Raw genomic sequence first — 22,462 nt, 5'->3', positions numbered from 1 at the left:
TTGCCTCATGTTGCAGGACTCAGGACTCCAGATTTGGAACTTGTTGCACCACATGGGTGTTTTCCTTTTAGTTTCCTTCTTTCCTGTCTTGCAATTTGCCACTCATTTCCTAAAGGACCTTCCAGATATTTTAATCAAAATCCTTCTCTATGCTGGGTTACAGTCTTCTCCATGCTCAGCAGCCTCTGCAGAGCAGGGGTAATGCGGGTTGTATACATGAGTTGGGGGGAGGGTGGGGGAGAAGAGGAGAGACGGGGAGTTGGGCTCAGAGCTGGAAATGACCTTCTGAGTCAGGCTGTCTCAGAGGAGGTAGGTAAATACTCTCTGCTTGTGATGGTGGTGTGGGGCCAGGGAGAAGGTGCTGGGTTGACCAGCGAAGCGGGTTTGGGCCTGGTATACATGACCAAATTTCATACCAGGCATCGCTATTACTATTTGCAACACCCTTCCTTGTGCGAGCCATTTTCACCAACTCTTGCACTTTTCATATTAAAGGCTATTAAATAGTACAACTGTCTGCAGGCAAGACTTTGGCTTACTATTTGCCCGAACAAGCCAAGCAAGGGTTTAGAAAAGAAGAAAAACCTGCTAAGCTTCCTCTCCTCCTTTCTTACTCATTTCATTAGATCCACCTTGATTTAAGAGTTGGGCCTACAGACAAGTGTGGTGTAGCCAGTAGAAGGAACATGGGCCTCAGAGTCAGAGGACTTGAGTTCTAGTTCTGACTTTGCCACTTGCCTTCTGTGTGTGACCTTGGGGAAGCCATTTAACTTCAGAGGACTTGAGTTCTAGTTCTGACTTTGCCACTTGCCTTCTGTGTGTGACCTTGGGGAAGCCATTTAACTTCTCTGGGTCTGTTTCCTCATCTGTAAAATGGGGATCCAATGCCTGTTCTCTCTTCTACTCAGACTGTGGGACAGAGACTGTGTTCGGCCTAATTATGTTGTAATCATCTTAGCACCTAATGTAGAGCTTGGCACATAGTAAGCACTTAAAAGGTATATAATTATTGTTATTAGTAATAGCATTATGGCTGTTGACATATTTTACATTCAGAAAAAACAGGGCACCTTCTGCTTCTCTTGTTAGCTTGTCCTATCAGGCTAACTCTGACTGTGTGCAGACCATTGTGCTAAGTGCCTGGGAGAATATGATAGAGTAAATAATAATAATGATATTTGTAAAGTGCTTACTACATGCCAAGCATTGTTCTAAGCGCTAGACACTATACCTCAAGGACCATACAGTCTAGTGGGGACTCACAGTCTAAACACTGGCTTAGAAATAGGGCCAGTGATCAACAGAGGTAAGAGAAATTTGACTGAAGTTCTTTGCATCCAGAACATTACTCAAAATGGCAATGGAAGCACCTTCATGTACTGCCATAAGCTAGTGTCCATATGCTCTGCTCTTCCTTGTGTTTGTGTATGTTTTTAATGATATTTAAGTGCTTATTATGAGCCAGTCACTGTACTAAGCATTGAGGTGGATACAAGCTAATCAGTTTGGATACAATCCGTGGTTCCATATGGGGCTTACAGGCTTTATCCCCATTTTACAGATGAGATAACTGAGGCATGGAGCCAGAGACAACTTATCCTCTCCTATCCTTCTGACTTTAATATTAGAGCGTCGGTGCTTTCATTATGAAACACACAGTGTCAGATAATTCAGGCTTAGACTTCAGTTTTTCTAGATTCCTAACTAATCCTAAGGCTGTTCGGAAGGGAATCATTAGGAAGTACTGATATTTATGCATTAAGCAAAAAGACTGGCTCAGTCTCCAAAGCTGTATGTTACATGAATCTACGGGAGTCTTTAAAAAAGAACATTACCTCAATGGGAGCTCTTGTTCAAGGAATTTGGGATTGGTCCCAACTGGACTGTTTGATGGGAAATGTAAGGCATTGTTCTCATACAATAAACCATTAAAGCCTTATTTATTGTTTTTTTCATTAAGGGATGTAATTACTGTAACACACACCTACTAAGTTATTTTAATAGCTGCTCCGTGTGGAAGATTTCAGAGTGCAAATTAGGTAATTACTGGGGTTTTTTTGCCTTTTAATTGGTGAACATACACAGTGAATTCCTTCAATCGTATTTATTGAGCGCTTATTGTGTGCAGAGCACTGTAATGGACTGTGTCCTTTGGTGTTTTTCTAATTTAAGGAAAATAACGTGTTTCGATTTTATATGTAGTTTTAGAGACTTTCTTGATAATTTACCAATTCTCAAGTGAAACAGGTATTATCATAAAAGTAAAAAAAATGCTCTGACTGTCTTACATTGCAAAAGTGCTTCTACTCAGCTCTGCTTGTACTTTCAGTAACTTTTGAAAATCTCTTTAATTATGCTGATCCAGAATATTTTGTGTTCTAAAATTTTATTTCATCAAACTATAAAGATGTCTATCCAGAAAAGCTATGTGAATAGCCAACTTAAACAAGCACTCTGCCAATATGCCTTTCACCTACTTCAGTACTTATATCATTTCCTTGACAAAGATAGGTTTAAGAAGAGGGAAGGCAAAGTAATAAAAATTGCTATTTACTTGAATCATTTAGTGGTTAATATTACTATAGTATATGGGGGTAATGTGCCTGGTGGAACCAAACTATTTATAACCGGGCTATTAGTCAATGGTATTAGAGCACTTACTGAGTGCCAAACACTATACTAAACATGTGGAATAGTGCAATACAGGAGTTGGTAAACAGGTTCTCTGCCCACAAAGAGCTTACAGTCTAGAGGGGAAGACATATTAAAATACATTACGTTTATGTCCATAAGTGCTGTGGGATGAATATTACACACTTTAAGATTGCAGATCCAAGTACACAGGTGACACAGAGGGAGAGGGAGTAGGGGAAGAAAGGGCTTAATCAGGGAATATCTCTTGGAGATGTGATTTTAATAATATATCATTTAATCATTATACATTTCCTTGCCTGAATTGTGTGTGTTTTCAAAAGTGTGTGTGATACTCAATACACTAGGTAAGCTTGAGCTTGTTGCCGTCTACACTCGCTGCTTAGAAATCCTTAACTCACATTCTCTCCTGGACGCCCTCCGATCTGGCTTCCGTCCCTTCCACTCTACCGAGACTGCTCTCTCTAAGGTCACCCGTGACCTCCTTCTTGCCAAATCCAATGGCTCCTACTCCATTCTAATCCTCCTTGACCTCTCAGCTGCCTTTGACACTGTTGACCATCCCCTCCTCCTCCACACCTTATCTCACCTTGGCTTCACGGACTCCATCCTCTCCTGGTTCTCCTCTTATCTTTCTGGCCGTTCATTCTCGGTCTCCTTCGCAGGTGCCTCCTCCCCCTCCCATCCTTTAACTGTTGGAGTTCCTCAAGGGTCAGTTCTTGAACCTCTTCTCTTCCCCATTTACACTCACTCCCTTGGTGAACTCATTCACTCTCGCGGCTTCGATTACCATCTCTATGCAGATGACACGCAGATCTACATCTCTGCCCCGTCCTCTCCCCCTCCCTTCAGGCTCACATCTCCTCCTGCCTCTGGGACGTCTCCACCTGGATGTCGGCCCCCCACCTAAAACTCAACATGAGCGAGACTGAGCTCCTCATCTTCCCTCCCAAACCCGGTCCTCTCCCAGGCTTCCCTATCACCGTGGATGGTACGACCATCCTTCCTGTCTCTCGGACCCGCAACCTTGGTGTCATCTTTGACTCATCTCCCTCGTTCACCCCACACATCTGATCTGTTACCGAGACCTGCCGGTGTCACCTTTACAATATCGCCAAGATCCTCCATTTTCTCTCCACCCAAACGGCTACCTTACTGCTACGGGCTCTCGTTATATCCCGGCTAGACTACCGTGTCAGCCTTCTCTCTCATCTCCCTTCCTCCTCTCTCGCCCCGCTCCGGTCTATTCTTCACCCCGCTGCCCGGCTCATCTTCCTGCAGAAACGATCTGGGCATGTCACTCCCCTTAAACACCTCCAGTGGTTGCCTATCAACCTCCGCTCCAAACAAAAACTCCTCACTCTAGGCTTCGAGGCTCTCCGTCACCTTGCCCCTTCCTACCTCTCCTCCTTTCTCTCTTTCTACCGCCCACCCCGCACGCTCCGCTCCTCTGCCGCCCACCTCCTCACCGTCCCTCGGTCTCGCCTATCCCGCTGTTGACCCCTGGGCCACATCCTCCCGCGGTCCTGGAATGCCCTCCTTCCCCACCTCAGACAATCTAATTCTCTTCCCCTCTTCAAATCCCTACTTAAAGCTCACCTCCTCCAAGAGGCCTTCCCAGACTAAGCTCCCACCTTTTTCCCTCTGCTCCCTCTACCCCCCCTTCACCTCTCCGCAGCTAAACCCTCTTCTCCCCCCTTTCCCTCCCCTCCTCCCCCTCTCCCGTCCCACCCCCTCAGCACTGTACTCATCCGCTCAACTGTATATATCTTTATCACCCTATCTATTTTATTTTGTTTAATGAGATGTACATCACCCTGATTCTATTTAGTTGCCACTGTTTTTACGAGATGTTCTTCCCCTTGACTCTATTTATTGCCCTTGTTCTTGTCTGCCTGTCTCCCCCGATTAGACTGTAAGCCCGTCAAAGGGCAGGGACTGTATCTGTTGCCGACTTGTACATTCCAAGCGCTTAGTACAGTGCTCTGCACATAGTAAGCGTTCAATAAATACTATTGAATGAATGAATGAATAGTCTGACACCAAAATGACATAACAGGTTTGGGTAGCATAAATACAAAACAACTTGTATAAGTCTAACCAATAGTTTGTCATTTTACTTTATCCCTATTAATAAGGGCAAGGATAAAACAAAAAATATGTCTGCATTTTTAAGGCAGTGTGTGTGGTCTATCACTGTAGCCACAAGCATACAATTTTGCATACTTTGCAGAATTTTATCTCTATTAGACAATGTATGACAGCTGATTTTAATTTGGTCTAAAGATAGTTCAGGCACTGTATTTTTTTAAATGTGTATGTAAAGGGTAGGGAATGAGGCTTTATGAGACCAAGACTTGGGTTAAATTCTTACTCCTCTCTACTTCAGTCTGACCCTTGAACTGAATAAAAGAACAAAAAGTTTTGCAGTTAAACATTTTCATCTCATGTTGCATCTTGCCCTCAATGGATGAGAAAATCAAGGGTTATTTGGCAAGTTTAATTGGACAGTGCAACTCATCCTCACTAACCATATTTTCTGGTTGAAAGGCAAACATTTTAAAGTGGTAGGAAAATGCCTTGAGCAAAAATCAACACATTTTATCATCAAACGTTATGAACATAAATACCTTTTAAACTGTATTGCGGTCAAATCAATTGTTTGATTTTTGCAGCTGAACTGTCATTTTGTATCTGAAAAAATACACGAAACCTCAAAGTATCTGGAAATACTTGAATGAGAGTCTGCCCAAGTTTAATTTTCATTGGCTCACTCTTCAGTATTTAATGGTTTGTAATAATCAACTCTTCATATGATATTAACCACATTCATTATCATTCAATTACTATTTTGAGTTCAGGATCTGATATTATTTAGAAATAACATTCTAACCCAATGCCATCAAAGTCACCTATTGAAATAGATTCTCCAATTGCCGCCCTAAGTGGCTTGTGTTGGGGAAGAGAGACATACCCTTCCCCAGTCTCCCCTGAATTCTCTGCCTGAACAAGCTTAAGCAAAGAGTCCCTCCTGATAATAATAATGATGGCATTTGTTAAGCGCTTACTATGTGCAAAGCACTGTTATAAGCACTGGAGCACTGTTCTCAGAACTGGATTTGCCTGCAACTCCCATCCTGCCCCCAACACAGCTCCCACAAAATACAGTGATCCTTATGAGAGTTGTTCAAAGGCAATAGAGTGACTGCAGGTAAGTTCCCAGTTGTGTGTGGCTACTACCCAGGTTCAACCTCTCCCCCGATTAGACTTTAAGCCCGTCAAACGGCAGGGACTGTCTCTATCTGTTGCCGACTTGTTCATTCCAAGCGCTTAGTACAGTGCTCTGCACATAGTAAGTGCTCAATAAATACTATTGAATGAATGAATGAACCTCTAAATAGTTTACAATCAATCAGTTCCTATTTATTGAACACTTACTATGCACGGAACACTGTACTAAGCACTTGGGAAGGCACAATACAAAAGAGTCAGTACAATTTATTTACTTTAGATGTTCTTCTAGTCAAAAGGGTAAAATGGGAAATCAACACTCATCTCCCTCTACCCCCATGACTTCTGGTTTTCTCTCCTCCAAGCTAAGCCTGCAGTACCTAGTTCTCCTCCTCCATTCCCTTCCTCCATGATCTTTTCCATGCCCGAAATGCCTTCTTTCTTCAAATTCTCTAGATAAACAGCTCTCCCCACCTACAGAGCCCTCCTGAAAGCTTATTTCTTCCAGAAGCCTTTCTCCAGTTGGATTCCAACAACTTATGGCATGTCATCCCAATAGCCACCTTTAGCACATATATCCTAGCTAGCCTTAGGCCATATGTGTATATTGTTTTGCACATTCCATTTATTTTCCTGCCTATTCACTTTTCCGTATTCTTAACACTAAAAATCCATAAGTTTATCCTCTGCTCCTTATAGTTGTAAATAAGCTGTGTGTCATTGTCAGTGCTGAGAGTTCCATGTGGGACAGAGACTGTCTGACCTGACTATTTTATACTTACCTCAGTATTTAGTACATTGATCTGCACATAGTAAGCACTAAATAATCAATGAATAATTCCTACTTCTACAGCGATTGGTACAGAGTAAGCACATATTAAATACAACAATTATCATCGTTATTATCCTCACTTTTATTTAGACCGTGAGTCCCTCACACACAAGTTGGAGAACAACTATTTTAATCCTCATTTTACACATGAGGAAACAGATACCAAGTGATGGCCCAAGGAGACACCCCACAAACATATGGCTGATTTTTAATCCCAGTTCCTCCACTTGTCTGCTGTGTGACCTTGGACAAGGCACTTAACTTCTCTGGGCCTCAGTTACCTCATCTGTTAAAAGGGGATTGAGAGTGTGAGCCCTGTGTGGGACAGGGACTGTGTCCAAACTGATTAATTTGAATCTTCCCCAGTGTTTAGAACAGTGCCTGGCACACAGAAAAGATTTAACAAGTACCATTTTTATTGCATGGTGAGTCAGAATTAGAACCCAGCTCCTCTGATTCCTAGGCATGTGCTCTTCCCAATAGGTCATATTGCTCTTTGTGTGTAGGGACAACATAGCCTACTAGAGAATCGTAGTCAGTAAGCTTTATTAAGCAGCTTCTGTTAATGATGGAGGTGGACTATTACTGTTGAGCCTGGGAAGACTTCTTGGCAGATGTGATTTCAATTACTTCTTAAGAATCATCTGGAAAGGTATTAGAGTAAGAGAGGAGAATTAAATTAATCTAGATTTTAACAAGAACTAACTCTGATATTGTGTTGAAGCCGGGTTGTATAAGAAATTATGAAACCCTAGAGTATTAAAAACCACACAGAGGAAAAGGTTCACTGAAGAGCACTTGAGACATTTTATGTTTCTCTTCATAAAATAATATTTTCCCAGGTTTAGCAGTGTGGACTAGTAGAGTCAGGAGTCTGGGAGGAAGGAGAGCTGGCTTCTAAAGCCTGATCTGCCATTTTCCTGCTCTATGACCTTGGCCAAGTCTCAACTTCTATGTGCCTTAGTTTCTTCATCCATAAAATGGGAAGTAACACCTGCTGTCTCTTATTTAGATTGTGAACCCCTGTGGAACAGGGACTGAGATGATTATTCTGTTAATGTTAATGTTAATTGCAATTCAACACAATTTTCAATCAAATTTATTGAGCACTTACTGTGGGTAGAACACTGTACTAAGTGCTTGGGAGAGTACAGTATAACAGAGTGAGTAGTCATGTTCTTTACCCACAGTGAGCTTACAGCCTAGAAGGGGAGGCAGACATTAATATAAATTAAATTATGGATATGTACATAAGTGCTGTGAGGCTGAGGGAGGGGTGAATAAAGGGTGAAAATCCAATTGTAAGAGTGATGCAGAAGGAAATAGGAGAAGACTAAAGGAGGTTTATTTGGGGAAAACTTCTTGAAGGAGATGTGCTTTTAATGAGGCATTTCAAGGTCAGAGGCAGGATGTGGGCAATGAGTCGATCGTGAGACAGATGAGATTGCGATACAGTGAGTAGGTTGGCATTAGGGGAGCAAAGTGTGCGGGCTGGGTTGAAATAGGAAATCAGGGAGGTAAGGTGTAATGGCAAGTTGATTGAGTGCCTCAAAGCTGATGGAAAGGGGCTTCTGTTTGATGCTGAGGTGAATGGTCAATCATTGAAGATTCCTGACAGGTGGGAAAACATGAACTGAACAGTTTTGTGGAAAAATGATCCAGGCAGCAGAGTCAATTATATACTGAAGTGGGGAGAGATTAGAGGCAGTGAGGTCAGCAAGGAGGCTGATAGAGTAATCAAGGTGGGATAGGATAAATGCTTGATTAATATCGTAGCAGTTTGGATGGAGAGGAAGGGGTAGATTTTAACAGTGTCGTAAAGATTGAACCATTGGGATTTGGTGACAGTTTGAATATGATTGAATTATGATTGTTATTCTCAAAAATGAAATAAACTCAAAATATGAAATTTTGATTTTTTTTAAAATTTGGCATTTCCAGTTCAAATTGAATGGTGGAATAAACTAACCAACAATCTATATCTATGTGGATATAGATTAATGTAGATATGAAACTATATATGTATAAAACTAACAAATCATTGTATATGTTTTGTTTTTTATAAATACAAATACACATATTGTGTGTGTATATATATATATATATATATATATATATATATATGATTGTTTCTATCTGTTGCCGAATTGTACATTCCAAGCGCTTAGTTCAGTGCTCTGCACATAGTAAGCACTCAGTAAATATGATTGAATGAATATATCTATGTATGTGTGTATATATATAAATAAAACGTATTATAAAGGATTGGGTTGTATTTAGCTGAGTTTCTCTTGTAACTATAGAGACATTTATATTTAGGTACCCTTCACAAAGACAATGTATCATTCTAAAATAGGATCTTAGATTACTGGGGTCTCAGATCATTAGGATTAAAATGATCACTTCACCAGGTTAAAGGAACAAATTAGGCAGGAGGCATGCAGAAATGGAAAGAGGTGAAAATAAACTAGGAGGAGGAGAAAACATAGTTTCCTGAGTCCCAGTTCATTGTAGCTAGAAATGTTATGTGCTCTGGTTGAGCACCTAGTTCCAAAGCGATCTGTGGTGGTTTGGAATGAGGGCAAGTTTCAAAATATCCTTTCAAAACCCAGTGCTCTATAAATTTTGCCTAGTGTCCTGGTATTGTCATAATTGCTTGGCTTAAGTTGAAGCCATCAATCAATCAGTCATATTCATTGATCACTTACTGTGTGCAGAGCACTATCAAAGTGCTTGGGAAAATGCAGTATAACAGAGTTGGTAGGTATGTTTCCTGCCCGTAAGCAGTATGCAGTCTAGAAGTTGAATATTGTTCTTACCTTGAGTAAGTATAATTATCTGTCCTGTTTACCGATACGCAAACCAAGGTGTCTTTGAGCTGCTATTCACAAAGATCAGTAACCTAGAAGTACCACTTGGTATATTTGCATCAGAGTCTAGTTCTGAAATGTAAAATTAACTCATTGTAGACAAAGGAGCTCTCAATGGGTCTAAGGATTTGCCTATATCAGGCTTTTTTTAAACTAAGACACGCTCTCCCCATTTGTCTTTTAATAGGGCATAATGACTACATGTGTCCTGCAACCAACCAATGCACCATTGACAAGAACAGAAGAAAAAGTTGCCAGGCCTGCAGACTGCGCAAATGCTATGAAGTGGGAATGATGAAAGGTGGTATGTACATTCAGCAGAGAGCATACATTATCATCTGAAATATCTGCTTCTCTACCTCCTTTACTGTATTTTCCAACGATTGCTCCTTCTGTGAATTTTAGTGAATCAAATGAACAAACAGTTCCCTAGTCCTAAATTTCAAAGTGTTCAATCACTGCGTTTACATTTGAATGAACTAAAAATCAAGAAAACAAAAACCGGGCACCAGTGACTTGGGAAAAAAATAGTTCTTTGTTCAGTTGTGTTTATTGAACTGTTAATGTCTGGCTCACTAATATCACAGTAATCATCTAGTGAGACTTTAGGGACTCTCAGCATGAAATATGAACAAGACAAGAAGTCAAAACCAGCCTCTTACACCCTTGGAACTCTGATTCCTGCCTGCTCTAAAATGGAATGGAGATTTAAAGTTTAGGGTAGGTAAAGGACAATTTAATTGTTCTTTTCCTTCTCCCTAAGGAAAGTGCAAAGAGCTAAAACCACACTCCTAAATCACAATTATTGATAGCATAGTTGGAAGGGAAAGAAATGTTGCACTTTATATTGCCATAGAAGGAAGAACTGCCTCATGTTGGACTATCTCTCTTGGAAATAACATCTGTATTTTTTAGCAATGAATCCCCTGAATAACATTTATGTGATTTGATGAAGTAGCTGGTGAAATTAAAATACCCGACTCACTTCTTGATGATCTCATACTTCGAAGAGGACTAGAAATGGCTGTGTTCATAAATCACAATCAGCAGGCACTTTTTGAGTCACAACAAGGTGCAGAGCCATGTATTAGACATTTGGTGGCTCAGAGTCAATATGAAACAATCTTCACTCAGTAAATTTAAAAGAGGCAGGCAAGTGAGTATAATCACTCAAAATGCAATGATTGCATGTCCAAGGGAAAGGTGAATTGGGGATGGTGGTAGATTGATTAGCTATTGGGGAATGCTTGTGGGAAGTGATTGTTGACTTGCCTTTTAAAAGAAGGGAAGGATAGTTTGGCATTTGGAGAGTATGCCTTTTAAAGCAAATGAAAAACAGCATGGGGAAAGACTGGGAAGTAGAGAGGAAACCAAGGAAGAAGAGCAACAAGAAAGCAAGCTTCCTTAGAGGAATAGAGGGAAAAGGAGAGCAGATGTATAGGGTTGGTTAGCTGTTGAATGAAAGCACTTGAGATGTCATTTTGAAATAAATATGAAATAAGTCCCCTGAAACACATAGATGAACTGTTTGTCACACATTATGCAAACTATGACTACATATTTTGAGTATATGTAAAGGCAGTTTTAATTCAAAGGGTAATTAAATCAAGGCATTTATTGCTATATTTATAAAATAATGCACTGAGTCATGGATGGTTTAAGTATTTAATCTATAGCTCCATGAATTGATGGAAAAATAGCAAGCCTTAGTCAAACTCATAAAAAAACTACTTAACTAAAGAAATTACAACCCAGACTTAAGCATTTGTAATTTGAAATAGGTCAAACCTACTGTATTTTTTCTACCCATTATTTAAATCTCCCAAATTCCCACACAGACACCCCAGTTAGTTCATTGATTGGATTTGAAGCTAATCTTTTTCTTCTTGGGCAGTCAAAGGGAAATGATGCACAAGTACCTGACTCAAAGTACTACATATTCAGAAAAGATCATGACCTCTTGACTGTAAGCTCATTGTGGGAAGGGAATATGTCCACCAACCCTCTTAATAATATACTTTCCCAAGTGTTTAGTACAGTGTTCTGCACACAGTAAGTGCTCAATAAATATGATTTATTGACCTCTTTATATTCATACTTATTTTAAAAAACTCAATTTTTTAATACTTTAGAAAATACAAGTGCAATACTCATATATATGTATATGTATATATATATATATACACACACATACTCTTGTGCATATGGTTTTATGTAATTAAAAAGTTTATATTCAACAATGATCAGTGAATAAGGAATGTCTTGCCTATGCAAGAATTTTTGTGCCTCTAAGAGTTTGTACTTGCTCAGTAGGGAAGCATGCTCTATGACTTATTAACTAATAATAAGATTTCATATATGCACATATGTATATGTAGAATGTTTTTGCAATTAAATTAAGTTTATTTCCTTTCCCAATAATTGCTACATCAGGACCAAATTCCATACCTAATGAACTCCTATATATATTCTGTTTAATATGAAAAGAGTCTTAATTTCACCTGTGTCCAAAAAGTACTTTCAGTTTTGCCCATGCCCAGTCCATCTTATATCCAGTAACCCAAGATATTGCACTGAAATGCTGGTCAAAAGCCTTCAGTTGGTCTTATTTGCTGTCCCCTTTCATTATAAACTTCTGATCACCAGTTCTAATCCAGGCTCTACCACTTGTCTCTTGTGTGACCTCGGGCAAGTCAGTTCACTTCTCTGTGTCTTAGTTACCTCATCTGTAAAATGGGGATGAAGCCTGTGAGCCTTATGTGGGACAGCTTGATTACCTTGTATCTACCCCAGCGCTTAGAACAGTGCTTGGCACCTAGTAAAAGCTTAACAAATACCAACATGGTTGTTGTTGTTGTTGTCAGTTCCCTCATCTATAAAATAAGGATTAAGACTGTGAGCCCCATGTGGGACATGGACTCTGTTCATCCTGAAGAGCTTTTATCTACCCCAGCGCACAGTACAGTCCTGGTACATGGTAAGTGCTTAGCAAATACCACTTTAAAAAAAAGTTATGAAACTCTCCATCAGTTAGCTCCCTAATACTTAGTTTGCATCTTTTCCTGCCATCCACCAGCTCATAGCTTCTCATGTCCCCTATTAAATCCTCTCATTGCTTCTTTTCCTACTTACAAGTCTTTGCTCAGACCATTCACCCTCCTGGAAAAGCCCACTTCACTAGACTTCCTCAAAACACTCCCTCTCGCCCCTCTTTCTCTTGTTTTTTTTTTTTTAATAAACCTATCACCTGTATGAAACTTTCTCAACAGCAGAGTATGTTTTTTGCTGGTTTTGCTTCCCCAGGTGCCTTGTACAGTGCTTTGTGTATTCTGTGGATGCTCAGTTAGTGCCATTGCTACTTCTAACATCCTGCTATCCTGGTCCCTATATCATTTGTGAAAATAGCAGTTTACTTACTTGATTCATATTTCCACCAATAGTTATAAGCTTATTAATGACTGGAACCTTGCTTTATGCTTCTCTGGCAATACCTCACTGACTCTACAGTGCATTCATTCATTTTGTGTTCATTCATTCAGTCATATTTATTGAGTGTTTACTGTGTGCAGAGCACTGTACTAAGCGCTTGGGAGAGTGCAATGCAACAATAAACACACATTCCATGTCCATGAGTTTACATTCTAAAGGACGAGATTATGCAAAGTAGATGCTAAATCTGAGCACTTGCTCAATAAATACCACTAAGTTTGGCTGAAAGGAACTTGTGATGGCATTTTTCAAACTAGCTTCTTTTTAGAATTTTTGATCTCTTATAATATTTAAAAAATATTTGCTGAAACTAACCTATTTTAAGGTATTTGAATAGAATTTGCATAGTAAATTTGACACTGAACATGATCTCATCACTCCTAAATTCTCAGAATACAAGCCCTCCAAACTGGTAGATTCAGTTCTGCTAGAATAAATGTATTCATTGTATGATTTGGAGAGGGCTCTACTGAAAAGTCAGAGAAAATTATTCCCCCAAAGTACTCTGTTCTGGAAACAAGAGGATCTACTTTTATGGCACTAGATCTAGTGTTGGAAAAATGGTTGGGTACATATATGTGGTGTTAGTCCAAACTGAATACCAGATTGCAATTTATTCATAATACAAGGTTTTTGGGAATGCTAGTATTTTATAGCATTAATGCTGAAATTATTACTGTCCAGGTAACCTCAATTTTTTAATGGTACTTCATATTTCTTTTTCCTGAATTTTTCTAAAAATTAAGCTGTCAACATTCTACCCTCCAAGATAACTAAAGGTTGATCCCAGTATCACCTTTTTGCAATAGGTGTTCTTATGTTGATTTGGCCTGGAGAAATTATGCCGGATAATCATGGAATCATTTATGTAGTTAGGCAAATCAATTCGTCTCTATTAGTAAAATGAGGATGATAAAGATAGCATTGGCTAATCATATTATGGATAAGCAGTCATAACTGATCCAGCAGTTATCTCCTTCTCTCTTTCTGTTGCCTCGCATTTCCTCCTACCTTCAGTTCATTTATGCTTGCTTGTCCTGCTGACACCTCAAACTTAGCATGTCTGAAACAGAACTCCTCATCTTCTTATCCAAACTCTCTACTCCCCTTGACTTTCCCATCACCGCAGACAGCACCACAATCCTTCATGTCTCTCAAACTCATACTCTTGGCATTATCCTCAACTTGTCCCTCTCATTCAACCCACTTATTCAGTCTGTCATCAAATCCTGTCAGTTCAGCCTTCACAACATGCTAAAATACAGCCTTTCCTCTCCATCCCAATGGCTATCATGTTAATCCAAGTATTTATTCTATCCCATCATGATAACTGCATCAGCCTCCTTGCTGACCTCCCTGCCTCCTACCTCTCCCCAGTCCAGTCCATATTTTACTCTACTGCCTGGATCATTTTTTATAAAACCATTCAGTCCATGTTTCCCCACTCCTCAAGAGCCTCTAGTGGTTGTCCATCTGCATCAAACAGAAACTCTTTACCATCGGCTTTAAGGTGCTCATTCCCCTTGCCCCCTCCTACCTTACTAGTCTGCTCTCCTACTACAACCCAGCCCACCCATTTAACTCCTCTAATGCCAACTTACTCATTGTACTTCAGTCTTGTCTGTCATGCTACTGACTTCTCACCCACATCCTGCTTCTGGCCTGGAGTATCCTCCCTCTTCATATCCGACAGAAAATCACTCTTCCCCACCTACAAAACCTTATTAATAGCACATCTCATCTGAGGGACCTACCCCAACTAAGCTCTCATTTGCTCTTCCTCCATCCCCTTCCGTGTCACCCTTGTACTTGGATTTACCCCTTTAATTTCACCCTTCCCTCAACCCCACAGCACCCATGTATATATCTGTAATGTATTCATTTCTATTAATATGTGTATTCCCCTCTAGACTAAGCTCGTTGTGAGCATGGAACATGTCTGTCAAGTCTGTTATATTGTCCTTTCCCAAGTCCTGAATATAGTGCTCTGCACAAAGTGCCAAATAAATATGATTAATTATGTTGGTTTGTGAAAAAGCTGAGTTTATAATGTCTGGTTACTCTTTTCACTTTGAGATGAATGAAGTAAAGAGATAAAATCACTACTATGCAGTAAATTAAAAGAAAGAGAAGACAGGGGTATAATTTTTCAGCCAGCAAAGATGGAGATCAGATGGAATTGGGCTTCGAAGACTCTAATATGAATGTATTCAGTAATCCTCTGTGGATTCAGGCAAAGAAGGAACATTACCACATTATGTGTTCCAGATAATCTACTACTCTCAGAAATTGGAATAAGAAGGTCTCAGCATCTTGTCTGAGCTCAGTAGTGACTCCTGTGGTCCTCTAGGGTATGCTTCAAAGCATAGGATGAGTTCCTTGAGGGCTGGGAATGTGTCTATACCTCTGTTGTATTGTACTCTCCTAAATACTTAATACGGTGCTCTGGACACAATAAGTGCTGAATAAATACTATTGCTTGATTCCATCATTTATTGACTTTCCAAAAACATGTCCTTTGCTAACAGAACTACCAAAGCAAAAGTACAATAATGTGATAATTAAAACAATAAAACACCTAGAGGAGTTAGAAGGAAAGCTAGCAGCAGTAACAACAAAAACAATCCAACAATAAACTTGCAAATCTAGTTAGTCATTTGTCACCAAATCACAGGGACTTAACACACCATGGATACCTGTTTTATTTTATTAATATATTTGTAAATGATTTGTATAATGAAAATTAAACACCCCTTTTCTTTTTTTTTTCTTTTTCCTGTCACAGGGCAGTTGCTCTTCTAAACTGCTTATTCCTTTGCTGGCAGGAGCAGATTTGGAAAAAAAAAATGATATAGAAAAATAGATCCAGCATGGGTTGTGAGAAGCAATTTGGCTTAATGGCAAGAACACAGGCTTGGGAGTTAGAGGCTGTGGATTCTAATCCTGGCTCCACCACTTGTCTGCTGTATGACCTTGGGCAAGTACTTAACTTTTCTGTGCCTCAGTTACCTCAACTGAAAAATGGGGATTAAGACTGTGAGCTCCATGTGGAACAAGGACTGTGTTAACCTGATTACCTTGTATTTACCCCATTACTTAGAACAGTGCTTTGACATTGTAAATACTTAAAACAAATACCGTATTATTATTATTATCCAGTTAAATCAGTGAATACTCCAGTCTTAAGAGAACTGCAGAATTCCTTCCCTGCCCTCAAAACTCTGCCAGGCTAATTGAATTGTATGATAATAAAAGGATCCCTAAAATAATAGTTCTAGTTTAACCCAACTATAATTAAACATTTCTGAAAATTTACATTTTCCCTATTAATCAATGATACAATGCAGATCCCTGTACTAAGTGCTTGAAAGAGTACAATTCAACAGAGTTGGTAGACACATTCCTTGCCCACAGAGATTACATTCCAGAGATTGTAATAAACTTAGTAAATTTACTACCCTTTTTATGATAGGAGCAGATGGAAACCCTATGGGCTAAGTATAAAATAAGGGAAGAAGGGGACTTAGAACACTGAGTTCTTATTAATATTATTATCATTAGTAAAAAGTATTTGCTACGTGCCAAGCACTGTACTAAGCACTGTAGTAGATAAAATATAATCAGGTTGGACACGGTCCTTGTCCTACTGGGACTCACAGTCTTAAGTAGAAGGGAGTAGGATTTAATCCCCATTTTTACAGATGAGGAAATTGAGGCACAGAGAAGTTAAGTGACTTATCCACAGTCACACAGCAGGCAAGTGACAGCTGGGATTAGAATCCAGGTGTACTGACCCCCCAGGCCTGTGATTTTTTCCACTAGGCCATGATGCCTTCTCACATGAGAGGTGAAAGTGAAGGTGGAAGAAGCTCTGGATTTGGAGATAAAGCTCTGAAGTTAATTTTTAACTGATATAGAATCACTTGAAAAACAGCAATAGTGGCTCCTTCAGGAAGAGAGAATAGAGGTAGTATTTTGGGGTCAGACATAAAAGAAATAAGATAAGTGTAATATTTTTTCTGTGGTTTTGATAAATGTCTGTTTTATAATGAAGGTGACAGATAAATACCATGTTTTGAAGTTTAAATGAAAACACTCTTGGATTTTTCATTTTAGGAGGTGAAAGCTCAAAAGAAGACATTATTGAAGTTTACAAAAATCACAAGGGGCAATCATAAAACGGTTGTTACCCAAGTTCCATAAGACTAGAATTAGGATGCACCAATTAAAGTTTGAAGGTGGAAGATTCAGGGCAATAAAAGAAATGAACACTTTCTTACACACATGTGGTGAGCAAGAAATTGTCAGGCCCAATTCTCAAGAAGGTTTGACAAAATGACAGACAAGAGGTTTATAATGGTTTACTGGAGGGAAAGTCGGGGGTGTTAGCTGGCATGTGAATTCGCATTAAAGAGATATCAACCAGAACAACAATCACACCATTCTAAGCATCCTTTGGTGTCACTGTTGGAGAAAGAATACTGAACTGGATGTATTATTGCATAGTTTATGTCCTTATGCTGTTTGGCTTCCAATCTACATATAATTTTAATCCTGTTTTTCTATTTATTAGGCTGGCTTCAAACAGACCATCTTGTGAAAGTCTGAATTTAGTTTAGAATCTAGAATGCAGGAGAGCTTATTGAAAGACAGAATCTCTGGGAAAGATTGAATAAAAAAAAAATATTTACGGCAATGCCTGTCTTCTTCTCTAGACTCCGCCAAACTGATTCTCATCCCCTCTTCAAAACCCTACTTAAAACTCACCTCCTCCAAGAGGCCTTCCCAGACTGAGCTCCCCTTCTCCCTCTACTCCACCCCCCCCTTCACCTCTCTGCAGCTTAACCCTCTTTTCCCCCCATTTCCCTCTGCTCCTCCCCCTCTCCCTTCCCATCCCCTCAGCACTGTACTTGTCCGCTCAACTGTATATATTTTCATTACCCTATTTATTTTGTTAATGAAATGTACATTGCCTCGATTCTATTTAGTGGCCATTGTTTTTACGAGTTGTTCTTCCCCTTGACTCTATTTATTGCCATTGTTCTTGTCTGTCCGTCTCCCCCGATTAGACTGTAAGCCCGTCAAACGGCAGGGACTGTCTCTATCTGTTGCCGACTTGTTCATTCCAAGTGCTTAGTACAGTGCTCTGCACATAGTAAGCGCTCAATAAATACTATTGAATGGAACATGTCTACTGACTCTGTTGTACTCTCCCAAATGCTTAGTACACTGCTCTGCACACCGTAAGCGCTCAATAAAAGCCACTGATGATGATAAAAAGTATAAAAAAGTATATTTTAAAATAGGTCACTCTCTGGCACTCTTTTGATTAAGGCAGGAGAAGAGGTGTTGAGTATCTTATTGCCTATGGATATAAGCACTGCTATTGCTTGGCCTAACCTGTGGTCCATCCAGCCCAGTGTTCTGTCTCCTGTAGGCGCTATCTGATGCAGGGGGTGGTTGTTTATTCAGTCATATTTATTGAGCACTTGCTGTGCGCAGAGCACTGTACTAAGAGCTTGGGAGGTACAATTTGGCAACAGAGACAATCCCTACCCAACAGTGGGCTCACAGTCTTGAAGGGGGAGACAGACAACAAAACAAGTAGACAGGTTGTTGTGTCTTTGTCTATTCTAGTCATTTTAAATGTTGCTGTGGCAGCAAAGAGTGCAGATGCAGTTAGGGAACTGAAAGGGACTCTCCCAATGAGTCTAGGTCCCCTGGACCTGGGGCAAGTAGGGGAATATAAAGAAGCTGGCCCATCTGTGACTGTTTTTAATCTAGCACAGCTGGGACCCAGCTTGTCTGGAAGTCCTCACTTCAGCCCCTGTTGGGACTTCAGACATAGGTCTTACATTGGAAGGCTGGATGACTCCTAAGGGGATAAAGGTGATAAACAGTGGACGTTCAGAGGTGGGCAGGAGAGCTGTTTAGCCATATTTGGATGAAAATTATATGGCTTATTTTTCATATTTCAAAATGTACTTTCTGATGAGATCCCAGGTGGGTAGGTAGATGCTAGTTTTATGGCATGTTTATTGAAGAAATGAGCTCAATCCACATATCTGATTTTCTTTTTAATGGGAATCAGCTATGCACTTTTTAAAGGTCTGGATAGGAAGATAAAGTATTTTTTGTACATACCAGAAATAGTTAAATGGATGAACAAAACAGAGGCTGAAAAAGCAGGGAACTATTAAAAGCTTTCTCAAAAGTAGAGAGGATTCATTATTTAATGCAAAAAGTGGTATTATTCCAAACATGCTAGATTCTATATAATTATCTTCTGAATAGTTTTTGGTCCAGCAGTATTACTGGTAATGAGTGAAGTACAAATCCCGTGCCCTCCCTCTGCCTCTCCCCACAAAAAAAAAAACTGCAAAGCATGAAGCAGTTTTTCTGTGTTGTGGCTAAACTGTTCTGGTACCCATTTTACTTATAGAAGCAGCTACCGGTGATGGGGAATGATTGAAACATTTGCACTTGTTTATTCAGAATTAGAATGTGATTAAATTCATGTTTGGGAACTAATTGTCTTTTTGGCAATTGATAGGAAATTGTAGGGGAAGGGGAGAGAAGTCTTTCCTCCATCCTAGAATGATCAAATTTCCTAATGATCCTCTTGAAACGCCAGAAAAGACAGATTAGTGGTGTTAGAATGGTACTCAGGCTTTAAATCTCAGGAGTTTAAATTTCAGGAAAATGTCTATTTGGCATTAAACAGCATAGAAAGCATGAAAAAATGACAAAATGCTAAAGTGGAATTTGATGTTACCTTGGTTCAAATTATGTCTAGGGGAGAGAGTTACAAATCACATGAACAAGGACTCTTCTTTGGGAAACATATTTCCCTTCTTTAAAAAGCTCAAACACTTTACGTAAACTCAACTACAGGGCAATAGTGCTGACAGAAATCACTGACAAATAGAGATGGGGACATGTGTTTTTAGAGATTAAGCACATTGATAATAAAGTTTGGGAGAAATACAATTTTATTTCTGGGCCACCTATTTACTCCCAGAAAACAGATCAATTTTCTTGTCCATAAAAAAATTAGACCCTAGAGCAATAATGTTGATGCAGTAGTCAAACTACACACAGAAACTTCATCACATAAACTATAAATTCAGCTGTGTCAGGAAAGGGTCAGTTATTTATAACTGACTTTTAATGATTATTTAATCAAATCGAGACCTAAATTACCAGGTCCCATAATACTAAATATATTTCATACAAATTTGCAGACCCATTCCTTCCTATCTGACCCTTCACACTGCTTAGACTAGTGTTAGTCTGCAGTGGACATGAGAAGATCCTAGAAGGCATCATCCATTTATAGTATTACATATTAATCCCGGCTCTGCCCCTTGTCTTGTGTGACTTGGGTCACTTCACTTCACTTCTTTGGGCCTCAGTTACCTCATCTGTATAATGGGGATTGAAACTATGAGCCCCACATGGGATAGGAACTATGTCTAACCTGATTTGCTCATATCCACCCCAGTGTTTAGTACTTTGCTTGTTAAGCATTTAACAAATACCATAATTATTATATTACCCTCTTCCTCTGGTAAACAGTAAGTGTTTGAAAATTAACATTTTGTCAAAGCCTCTTGGCAAACACTATAATCTCCATTTTACAAATGCAGCCTGAATGGTTAAAAAGAATGGCTAAATAAATATGAAAGATAATAATGGAAGCTTAACTTCCATGAGAAGCAGTGTGGCTTAGTAGGAGGAGCCCAGGCTTGGGGTCTAATCCCGACCCCACCACTTGTCAGCTGTGTGACTTTGGGCAAGTCACTTAACTTCTCTGGGCCTCAGTTACCTCATCTGTAAAATGGGGATTGAGACTGTGAGCCCTTTGTGGGACAGGGACTTTGTCCAACCCGATCTGTTTGTATCCACCCCAGCGCTTAGTACAGTGCCTGGCACATAGTTAAGTGCTTAACAAATCATAATTATTATTTTTAATGACTCCCATTTTGAATTTTCCCCTTTTCCAGTTTATTTTGATTCATTGGCATTCAGTAGATAAGCACATGCAATTAGAAGATTGAACTTGGATAGTTTAGTGGAAAATAAATCAATAAGAAAAGGAATCATATACTGACCTAAGTATTCTAAAGGTTTATCATCTTTGCTGCCTGGTAAAAAAAACTGATTCTGTTAGAATCACTGTTTCATTTTTTTTCTTTTCATTTTTTCTTAACCTGATTGTTTACTCTTAAGATTGACATATTCAGCCTCCATCAGCAGTGTGTCTATTATGACCAACTCGTAAACCTTATGATTGTAATCATTTTCCCCCAGAAATAATTGTCCTAAACTGAACAACTACTTTGTACTTAAACTCCGAAGAGAGATTAACTGGTATTGATGTTTTTGCTATCTTGCAACCGTAGTATGATTTCAGGGTTTTTGGTGATGCTGGAATTACTCCAGCCATGGAGAAAGATATTTCTTTTAAAAAGGATGATGTTTCTTGACATGATTTATGAAGAAAGAACATGATTTACTGAAGCCAGGGAGAGATTTTAAAACTTTGTCAGTTTATCAAGGTGCTTCTAACTTCATCCTGAAGGAAGGAAAAACCACAGTTAAATGAGCAGAAGACTTTTTTGAAATTTAGATTTTCTAAAATACAATTAGGAAAATCATTGCAGAAGCAATGCTTTTTAATCTATTTTTATTTGCTTTTTTTCTTTAAAGGGAATGAAAAAAGATTACAAAAATCAGTTTGTATTTTTCAAAGATTTTTTTTTTTCATTTCACAATTTAAAGTAATTGCTTTCTCAGCAGGGCCTTACTCTTTATTCAAGTTTCCATTGAGAGCTTCTGTAACTGAGTACTAGCTATCCAGTACAGCATTCTGATTTTCTGTTTCATATCCAGTCGTAGTACACATTGTTCCATAAATTTCACAACTGAAATGTGTTTATTGGATTGACTTCTAGCTTCTTATATCCAGAGTGAAATGGAAAAAGAGAGCTATCTGAAAGCTTTGATTTTTAAACCTTTTGAGAACTGCTGAAATGAATGCAGAAGTATGTTTTAGACCCAAGAGATCTTTAATGGCTTTCAAGAATCACATCTTTGTAGTAATATAAATTAATTATGAGAATAAAATTTATCGGCAGAATTTCATGTATTATTTTTAAACCAGGTAAAATTTATTGGTGACCTGTAACATGGGAAGTCAGAAGGTAGCTCAAGGAAATTAAATATGAATGAAAAAGTGTGTGAAACTAGGAATTCTGAGTTATTTTCTATGTTTCTTCATTAACCTGACCTGTGCCTTAGTTTAACCTTCTGTGAAATGGTAATAAAATGTATAGCCATTTCTCTTCAACACAGTAGTTGTGTTTCTGCAAAAACAACATGTTAT

At 39.1% G+C, this 22,462-nt stretch overlaps 1 protein-coding gene across 7 annotated transcripts in view; it reads left to right on the top strand.

The window, feature by feature from the left end:
- Positions 1-22,462, top strand: part of ESR1 (estrogen receptor 1) — a 276,758-nt gene that overhangs the window by 83,636 nt on the left and 170,660 nt on the right. For 5 of the 7 annotated variants that reach the window (XM_029057453.2, XM_029057452.2, XM_029057454.2 and 2 more), the window contains exon 4: positions 9,773-9,889. In XM_029057453.2, coding sequence (XP_028913286.1) covers positions 9,773-9,889 — 117 coding nt within the window. The remainder of the gene's footprint in view (positions 1-9,772; positions 9,890-22,462) is intronic. The other 2 variants (XM_039911144.1, XM_029057455.2) reach the window with 1 other exon arrangement.

The sequence above is a fragment of the Ornithorhynchus anatinus genome, chromosome 2 (genome assembly GCF_004115215.2).
Source record: "Ornithorhynchus anatinus isolate Pmale09 chromosome 2, mOrnAna1.pri.v4, whole genome shotgun sequence".
Taxonomy (NCBI): Eukaryota; Metazoa; Chordata; class Mammalia; order Monotremata; family Ornithorhynchidae; genus Ornithorhynchus; species Ornithorhynchus anatinus.
Note: the sequence above shows the minus strand (reverse complement) of the source record. Positions and strands in the feature narration are given on the sequence as shown.